Genomic DNA, 9,862 nt, shown 5'->3' with positions numbered 1-9,862 from the left:
TTCAAGCCGGCCGCCGCTAACTCTAGTCCCCGGCCTCTGCTCACTCTAGGCCACCGTGTGTGACTGTGTTTCATTGTGAAAGCGAAACTACTTTGTTTGGCCTTCCAAACTGCTCACTCAAGCCGGACTCCGCTCACTCTAGGCCTCTGGTCTCCGCTGACTCGAGGTGTAGAGTAGGGCTTGTTGTTTGTCATTTCTCCGATCACAAATGCAGACATGGTTTTATGTTTACGCGGCGCGATGCAACGCAACGCGTAAAAAGACAGTATATGTCATTATAATCCATAATTATGTCCCCACTGGATGCAACGAATGCCTCGTTTATAATGGGTTTTCATGTTTTTGAATCATCGCTCCGGCCTGACAGGGCATCATCACAGTATGGTGAGGGGCGTAACATTTCCGTCACACGTTCGAAGAATTCGGCCAATCACAACACACTGTATAGCTGGCCAATCAGAGCACACCTCGCTTTTCAGAACGATGAGCTTTGTAAAAATCTACGCGTTTCAGAAAGGCGGGGGCATAGAGGAGAAACAATAATGTACAGTATGTGGAAAATAATGTGTTTTTTTTTACCTTAAACCGCATAAACACATTTCATTACACCAAATACACAAAATAATGTTCTTTTTAGCAACATCATATGACCCCTTTAAAACAGATTATATTATATCTTCAAAACATGAAATATCTTACTGATCCCAAACTTTTGATTGTTATTGCATATATTTACTCAAAAATAACTTTGTTACATTCAATAATAAATAATAATGTAGCATAACTAGTAACTTTTTATTCTAAAGTTATTTTCAAATGTAACATTCCTCAACAATATTGACTTTAAATGCAGCCGCATCTGTCTCTAAACAAAGTCATAATTGAGGATTTCTAATTAAACAAGAACAAACTGCAATGTTTATTTTAATATATCTTTATTACTAACTGGTGCAATTTGAAGATTTAACATAAAAAAATCAAGTTTGTCAAAACATTTGCATATTATCTCATCAAATTAACATATTAAAACTGGCCTTGACCAGAATGTAAATAAAGATTATTATTCAAAAACTGGAATGAATATAAGAGCTTAGAAGGCCACTAGTGTGAAATCATTTAATCTGAAACCAAAAAGAAAATAACTAAAACATCATTTGTTGGGTCTTTAAAAGGAAAATACACAACGAATAGGTCCTAGGAAAATGAACAGATGCTTTACTGATGCCACCGAGAGCAAAACGATTATGGATGGCCTAAAAAGCAAAATGATGGCAGGTTTGATTCATGATGAAGGGAACGTAATGACCAGCAGAGAGGGACTGGAGCTCTAAAAGGCCAAGGCACAAACAATAAACAGCAGTGTATCTGTGTACATCAGTAGTCTGAGATCACAACAGACAGCAGTCAATAGTCAGAGAGAAAATCAGATAGCAGTCATTACTTTCAGACAGCAGATGAATAATAATAATGGGCAGCTGTTTGGTCCGAGATAACAATTGACAGTTTTTAGTTCAAAACAAAATGTATAAAGATAATAATGGGCCATTTTATTGGATGATTTGTGACTGATTTTTAGTTTAGTTGGTTTAGTTGAGGATAGTTGGGACATCTGTGCTTAGTGAAATAAAAGGTTGATTGTAGTGTTTATTCTGGGGTAATGACAACAGTATTTAGTTTGAGCTCATGGATATTTGAGTTTAACTTTGAGGATGAATGCCATTGTTTAGTGTGAGATGATGACAACAGTGTTTAGTCTCATGATCGCAGGATTATAGGACAGTTAAAAGGACAGTACACCCAAAAATTAACATTCTGTCATTTACTCGACCCTCTGTCAAAATTAGTCAAAATTATCAATAAATTAAATAACAGATGTTAAAAAATAACATTGAGTAATTGTTAATTTCCATATTATGGCTTTTGTTCTCTGAATTCATAGTCTTTATTGTTACAGGTATACAGATATTAGTACTAATATTAGTACTATTTATCGCAAACCATAAATGCAAGTTGCAAAATGTATGCAATTCAAGGAGATTTACTGAGCATCAAGTCCCTAGAGTCAGAATTACTTATCAAGGTGAATGAGATGGTGAGTGAAACGATGTTAAACGATGCAGACAGACATTATGACAACACTGACTGGAACAACATGACCAGCTCTACACTTAATTCACACTGGACTTGACAAATGACTTGAACCTCAGATTAATGAACTTTGAATTGATTTGAATCTTGATATTAAACCTTATCTTGATAGTCAGTGATATTATATTTCGACATTGTGAACTGTAAAATAAATAATTAGATATTAAAGGTTTATGCAGAAACCATAACCGGGGGCAGGGTTATTATAGTTAACCAAAACAAAAAACTAAAACAATAAAAAATGGTTTAAAATAAATGTTTACAGAAATAAAATACTTAAAAAAAATTTTAATTATTTTATTTCAGCTAGTTGCCAAGGAAACCTTTGTCATATTAATTTAGTTTAACTTGATTTACAAACTAAAACAAAAAAAAGACAAAAATCACAACATTAAAAAAAAACACACAAAACTTTAAAATGAAAATGGAAAATATGCACAAAAAAAAACTAAATTCAAAATATTAATAAAAACTATAGTAGTATCTATGATGAAAGATACTAAAATAACCTGGGGAAGAACTGACATTACAAACTAAATAAATTTTACAACAAAAACAGACAGTAAATTCGCATTTGAACAGTGAATTTACGCAGGATCTGTTCAAGCTGAAACCTTTTGGAAGACCTAAGAATTTGTTTTGGAGTAAAACATTCAGTAAGTGTAACTACTGTATTAACTATTGTAATTTGATAGGTAAACTGGTCAATGTTAGAAAATAATTCTGCTGTCTAAGAGTAAAGTTTGATCATTTTCCACTGACAATTGAGCGACTACAAACCCTCCCTTACCCTGGAATGATCCATGTGATTGATGTAGGGTTGCCATAAGGAAGCTGTAGTTACCATGGGAAAGTTGGTCCCACAGTACAGTGGCAATGTTCATTGAGCTGGCAGTTTTTGTGCCGCTCACAGACGGTGTGCTCATTGGTTGGATTAAGGCCAGACACTTAAGGAATTCCTAACTGAGGCTCTGCTTTTGGTCCTTAGCTAGTGGCGACGTGCATTCGCTGAAAAATATGAGATGTCCCAGAGTGCAGTTCATGCTGACCAGAGTAAAAAGGTTTATACAATCTGCAAAAGGAACTTAAAAACGAGCTCAAGATGTGCAGAGAAAGAAGCTTCCTCAAACCGAAGTATTCGAAACGAAAGCAAGTGCAAACCGGAGACGTCGATACATTAAGCTCCTCCGTGGATGAGTCATGCAGTCCATGCATACGAAAAGATGTGTAAATAGAAAAATAAATGCTTACAAAAATGGCATAGCATCTGTTTTGTTCTCCTCCCTTAAAGTTTCCAGTCAAATATAACCACACAGTCTCGTTCTGCCAAGTGCAGTGTCTACCACTACAGATAAAACGCATGCATTCCATGCAGTGCTCTTTGCTTTGCAGGGGTAAAGCGTTAAGTGGATACATATTTAGATATGATGAGTATTATGTTTGTCTTTATGTGTCGTTTTGTGCTGTACAAAGTCTGTAGTCATTATAAAGAGTGTGTGTTAGTGCGTTTTTAGGGTGGTGTTCCCCACGTTCCATCGGAGCCGAACCCATCTCCGGTGGACGAGAGTGGAACAGGTCCGCTGGGGGTAAAGGGATCAGTGTCCGTATCCGTCTCGCCCTCGGCTAAATATCGGCGGTCGCGTCCCCAGCTTGACCCCGCCGTTAACCCTGAGTCCTTGCCCATGACCTCCTCTTTCTCAGCGGAGATGCTGAATCCGCTGGGCGAGCGTTCCAGCTCCTCGTGAGTGACCGACAACAGCGACAGCGGCGTTCCCACCCTGCGGCCTCCCGATTGGCTGACGTTGGAGGACGGGGAGTGGCTTGGCAGTGGGCTGATGGGCAGGACAGTCGGTCTCGGCGGGTGTGCGTCAGAGCACGTGTAATATGGTGCATTGTGCAGCGGTGGGCCGTAGCTGCAGTACACGCGGTCGCCTGCGAGGCGGACAGTCAGCGTGGGGTCGCAGCGCTCCATGGTCATTTGGCCGGGGCCTGTGAGGTCATGTTGCATATGCATATCCACCAAGAAATCCAGTTTCTTCTCCATGTCTTCTACCTGTGAGTGAAGTGATGAGAGTTTAGCAAAACAACTTTAGTTAGGCCATACAAAAACCTGTCTGAACGCATGAGCACCTGTCTCTCAACCCGCACAAATCTACCCATCATGCTTTGGTCTTCGGGATCTGGCAGGCCTACTTTGGTAAGATATGACTCCTGTCTGAGAGAGAAAAACAGAGAGGAAGAGTGAATCAAGAGTTCAAATGAGAATGGTTGTAGCGCTGCAATTAAAAAATGTGATAAAAATTATACTAAATTATTAATATAGTTTTAAACTTAATAAAAATATAAAATATTTACCTAGGTGACTGCTGGGTGGGGTATGGAAATGGTGGTTTCTGGGGTTTCTTGTGTTTTGGAGTGAGAGGCGGTCCTGGTGTCAGTATCAGATCTAGTCTAAAGATGAAACAAATAGCAAATATTAGAGGATATTAGAAGATTATATAGTACAGTTTAAATGATGCAAGTAAACAATTTGAAATGGAAAAAAAGTTTGACTTTCATAAAGTAATTTAAATGTTTTCTATAATATTTCTTTAAAAATGTGCATGTTTATATTTCAATGTGTGTGTGTGTGTGTGTTACCGTGTCTGTAGATATTTGATTCTGGTGAGCATGTCCAGGTGTCCTGCAGAATACTGCTCAATCACATCCTTTACATCATACGGCCTCAGAGTCTCCTTAAAACGCTTCTTACTCAACAGGAATATTACGATCCTTCAAAATAAGAAAAAATAAGAGGAAAACATTTTAAAATAGTAAAACCTTGAATTTAGAACAGCTGAAAGATCTGTTAAGATATAAATGATGGTGTATGTGTATGTACAATACCATTCAAAAGTTTGGGGTCAGTAAGATTTAAAAAAAAAAAATTTATGTCTTTTGTACATCAATTCGGATAAAAGTGTCTGCTAAATGCAGAAACGTGAATGTAATGCTCACCAAGGCTGCATATATTTGGTAACAAAATACAGTAAAAACAGTAATATTGTGAAATATTACAATTTAAAATAACTGTTTCAACTTTAATATATTTTAAAATGTAGTTTATTCCTGTGATGGCAAAGCTGAATTTTCAGCCATCATTACTCCAGTCTGCAGTGTCATGAATGTCACAAATCATTCTAATATGCTGATTTGCTGCTCAAGAAACATTTCCTATTATTATCAATGTTGAAAGAGTTAACATATTAACAGTTAATGCTGTTTAGTATATTTGCTACTTAATATATTTTTTCAGAATTATATGAAGAATATAAAGTTCTAAAGAACAGCATTTATTTGAAACATACATTTTTATTGTAAAAATGTAGAAGTATTTAATGCTACTTTTGATCAATTTATTGCTGATTAAAAGCTCGATTTATTGCTGTACAAAATTATTTAAAAAATCTTAGTGAACCAAAACGTTTGAACGGCAGTGTACACTGGAACTGTTTAGGACAAAAAAAAAACCCATAAAATGAATAAAATAATAATAGAAAGAAAAAGAAAGTGAAAAAAGATCACAGGTAATTTTTAAGGGTTATAGACATGATATAATCTTTGTATACCGCAGTGCTCTTATGACTAATTTGAGAGTTGGAATCATCTCCTCCAGCAGTATGTCCGGTGGGAAGACCTTCTCCTCAGGAGTTGGATCAGGCAAACCACCTGTATCTATAATAAAGCAACAAAACAAGGTTAGATTAATTGCATTGTACAGATAAAGGTGACTTGACTTTACTATACTTGAGTATTTAAGGAAGTATATCTATTATTATAGTGTGTAAATAGCTAAGAGTGTGTTTATGTATATTGTGCATGCATATTAACTGTACAGGTCTTTGAGAGTGTTTACAGGTCTGTTGGTACTGTTTTTTCTAAGTATGCACTAGTTAAAAAGTTTAGTACTTTAAAGAAGTTGAGCTTTTAAAAATGCATCTTGAGTATGTGAATGATGTGTGTTTGTGTGTGTGTTTGGGAGTGTGTCATACCCTCTGAGCTCTGTCTCAGGGCGTAGGCCTTCATTCTGAAAGCAGTTCTGAATCTCTCTCTGTTACTGAACCCTGCTGGTTTGCCCTCTTTTGATGGACTCTCCTCAATCGCCTCTGCTGGCCCGCAGTTCCCTGACACACTTTCAGGATTGGCAGCAGGCATCATCACACGGGCCCTTACTGTCGATGGTCTCGGAGTTGACAGCCGCACACGTTCCAACAAACTCAACTTCTGACTGATGAAGAGACAAGAGTAACAGATGAGCTGAATCTCAGAACTCTGAACATATTTTGTTAATATTCCTTATCATTTTGTAATTCTTATTGAGTCTCTTTGTCTGTTAGAAGTCAATGAAAAGGAATTGATGATGATAGTGTTGTATCCCTAAAAGCACACATACGTCTGGCCGATGTCGACCCGATATACAAAGTTCTGTTGACAGGATGTAGCCCAGAGAGCATTTGCTAATTGAGAATATGTCGCAGAGATGTCGGCATCTGATCAGAAATGCTTTTCGGTCGATGTTCGGACGAAGCAAACCTGTAAAATACCGGCCGCTCTGTGTGTGTACGGTTCACCAGCGTTCTACTCATCGTTATTCTAGCAGACCACTCGCGGCAGCCGCCACTTTTCCAACTGCGGTCCGCGGTTCATAATCAATTCCACACACTACCCAAAATGTCCTTCCACACACTAAGAAATCAAAAACAATATACACCACTATCAATAACAGTTGCAAATTTATTAGTATTTTCAGTGAACATATTAAATATACAAATACATTTACATTTATCAGATGCTTTTATCGAAAGTGACCTAACCATGGTTTTACCAGAATTTGTAGTAAAACCATAGTAAAAACAAAACCAACCATAGTTTTACTACAATAACCATGGTTTAACTATGACTGTTGCAGGAAAACCATAGAACTACAAAATTGACCATGATTTCAGAAACTATGGTTACTATAGTCAAGGTTACCACAGTTTTACACTAGTATTACTACAATATTACTATAGTAGAACCATGGCATCAAAACCATGGTTTGAATGAAAAAAGCATGGATACTTATGGTTGATACAGTTTTACTGAAGTAAAACCATGGTTAATTGTCATATAGGTATAGTAATTTTCACAATACTTATCATTTCAAAGCAGGTTTACAGAAAATGCATGTTTCAAGGTTACAATTGAAAAATATCCTTTAAACAGGCAGAGGTGACTGAGACTCACTGGGCAAGAACATCATCTGGCAACAAAGTAATGTCTGTATGACAGTAGCTCAAAGATAATACAAGTCATGTGTTCAGTTAAACACTATCCTTCAACATTATTAAAGGGTAAGTTCAACGATTTTCAACCCACTTTGTATTGTTACAATGTTGGTAATATATGTAAAAGAACAATGTTTATCTTTCTCCAAGATACCCAGTTTATTTGTCAGCGAAACTCTGCCGCATGTTGCAAAACACAGCATTTTGTCATTATGATGATGATCTTTTTTCATTTAATCAAATCTCATTTCATTTTGCGTCATCTAGTGGATTGTTGTTTACAAGTAAAAGGGGATATATAGATACACATAACTCAAAGAAAGAGTAAATATTGTTAATTTACATATATTAGAGTCATTGCAACAAAACAAAACTCACCCTTAAAGGCAATATAAGGATAATATTTGTCAGTTTTCTATGTCCATTTACTGTTGCCATCATCTGAGGTCTTCGTGAGTATTGGCGTCATCTGAAGTGAGGCTGGATCCAAACTGGAACTGGCGTAATCTCTAGTAACCTTGGAATGAGCATCCCAAGAGCCCGAGAAACAGGAAAACAAAAGGAGAAAGTTTAGCATAACTGCTGTTCATTATTTCAGACAAAAGATTATTTATTTCATCACATATAACTGGAGTGCAAGGTTATGAGATGTGTTTTGTAAATACTTGGCTAAAAATATGTATTTTATTCTAATTTAAACTAAAAGAGTGTGTCTGAGCCCCGAACATTATCAGGAAGGCTATTTCAAAGTTTAGGAGTAAAATACAAAAAAGCTCTACTTCCTTTAGTTGACTTTTATATATCCTCGGACGGTATTATCAATAGTCCAGAGTTTTGTGACCTCATTACAGGCCAAGCACCGCAGGTGCTGTTGCCCCTATTTTTGCTTATTTTGCTATTATCTGGTTTAATCCGAATTTTTATAGATCCCTAAGTGAATGTATTAGTTGTTCTCAGTATTCAGGGAACAGACAGTCTCTATAGAATGGACTACGTATGCCACAGCATCATTCAAGTGGGAGGAACATCATAACTGTAATTTGCACTACCTTTCAAAATTTTGGGGTCAGTAAGATTTTTAACGTCTTTGCATGAAGTCTCTTTTGCTCACCAAGGCTGCATTTATTTGATAAAAAAATGAGTAAACACAGTAATATTATGAAATATTATTAAAATCTAAAATAGCTGTTTTCTATTGTAATATATTTTTAAATGTTTTAGCCAATTTTCTCACTCCATGTAAGTGATGTCACCGATTAACAGTACACTGTATTTAGGTTAAATAAATTAGCGCCTGGAAACTGGTTTACAACCACAACTTTTCCCCCCACAAAACCATCTTATGGAATAATTTGGATATTAAAATTAGAAATAGATCAGTCTTTTTTGATAAATGGTTTAATAAAAACATAATCTTTGTTGCTGATCTATTCAATTCTAATGGTGATTTGTTATCTTATGAATGTTTTATGAATATCCATCAATTTCCCATTCCGTTTAAAGAATTTAACTCCGTTATAAAGGCGATTCCTGATGGATTAATATGTCTGATGAAAGCTTCCCTCACCCATGAGTCATGCTCAAAACAACTTTCACAGTTATGTTTGGGAGGTGTTTCGCTTTTAAGTAAAGAATGTAATAATTCATTTATTCGTCAACTTTCTCAATCTCGAAACTCAATTTCTCCAAAAGGGAAATTTTTTTGGGGTTCTAAAATAGATAACATTCAATGGAGGAAAACATGGTTATTACCATATAAGTACTGTATACCCAATAAAGTGAAAGAAGTGCATTTTAAAATTTTGCATAATATATACCCTTGTAACGCTGTTGTGTCGAAATTTTGTGATGTAGCTGATATATGCACCTTTTGTAAAAAAGAAAGTGAAGATATTTGTCATTTATTTTTCTCTTGTAATGTTTCATCACTTTTCTGGAAAGATTTGAGTTCCTATTGTTTTTCTAAAGTTAATATGAAATGTAATTTACACATTAAGGATGTTGTTTGCTTTTTTGAAAACCAAAACAAATCGTTAGAATCTGCTGTTAACTTTCTTATCCTTGTGGCAAAATTCTATTTTAACAAACAAAGGTTTCTTAAGAAAATACCTACTTTTATAGATTTCTTATGTGAAGTAGAACATTTAATTAAATCACTAAGAGTAATTAATAACAAAAAATGTATTTCTTTTTTGAAGAGATATGATGAGATCTTTCATGTACCGTGATTAATACTTGTTTTGATGTGTTTTTTTTTTAAATCCTCTTTTCTTTATTTGTTCTGTTCCTGCCTTTTATGTTCATAAAAAAGATGTTTAAATGCATCTTTCTCTTTTAACAGTCATTATCAATTCTTTTTTCTTCTCTTCTCTTTCATATGTTCAGATGACACTGGATGTAGTGTTGAT

General features: G+C 35.6%; 1 protein-coding gene across 2 annotated transcripts; it reads right to left on the bottom strand.

Annotated features, from left to right (window-relative positions):
- Positions 1-2,662: 2,662 nt before the first annotated feature.
- Positions 2,663-7,854, bottom strand: LOC107557809 (potassium voltage-gated channel subfamily KQT member 3-like). Of its 2 annotated transcripts, XM_016241357.1 has the most exons (7): positions 7,833-7,854; positions 6,180-6,415; positions 5,757-5,862; positions 4,789-4,920; positions 4,504-4,599; positions 4,279-4,363; positions 2,663-4,201 (listed from the first exon to the last, which is right to left on the bottom strand). In XM_016241357.1, exons 2-7 carry the CDS (start codon positions 6,343-6,345, stop codon positions 3,659-3,661), a joined length of 1,128 nt encoding a protein of 375 aa, XP_016096843.1. In that variant the 5' UTR covers positions 6,346-6,415; positions 7,833-7,854; the 3' UTR covers positions 2,663-3,658. The 2 variants fall into 2 exon arrangements, with proteins under 2 accessions (XP_016096843.1, XP_016096842.1); XM_016241356.1 differs by lacking the exon at positions 7,833-7,854 and having other exon boundaries at positions 6,180-6,451.
- Positions 7,855-9,862: the final 2,008 nt, after the last annotated feature.

Source organism: Sinocyclocheilus grahami, unplaced genomic scaffold (genome assembly GCF_001515645.1).
Source record: "Sinocyclocheilus grahami isolate Dianchi unplaced genomic scaffold, SAMN03320097.WGS_v1.1 scaffold620.1, whole genome shotgun sequence".
Classification (NCBI taxonomy): Eukaryota; Metazoa; Chordata; class Actinopteri; order Cypriniformes; family Cyprinidae; genus Sinocyclocheilus; species Sinocyclocheilus grahami.
This window is presented reverse-complemented; position numbering and strand designations above follow the sequence as displayed.

Coding starts and splice junctions, on each gene's coding strand:
- LOC107557809 (XM_016241357.1), bottom strand. CDS start 6,345: ATGATGCCTGCTGCCAATCCTGAAAGTGTGTCAGGGAACTGCGGGCCA. Junction 5,863..6,179: donor CCTGAGACAGAGCTCAGAGG/GTATGACACACT, acceptor GCTTTATTATAG/ATACAGGTGGTTTGCCTGAT. Junction 4,364..4,503: donor CCCACCCAGCAGTCACCTAG/GTAAATATTTTA, acceptor TTTCTCTCTCAG/ACAGGAGTCATATCTTACCA.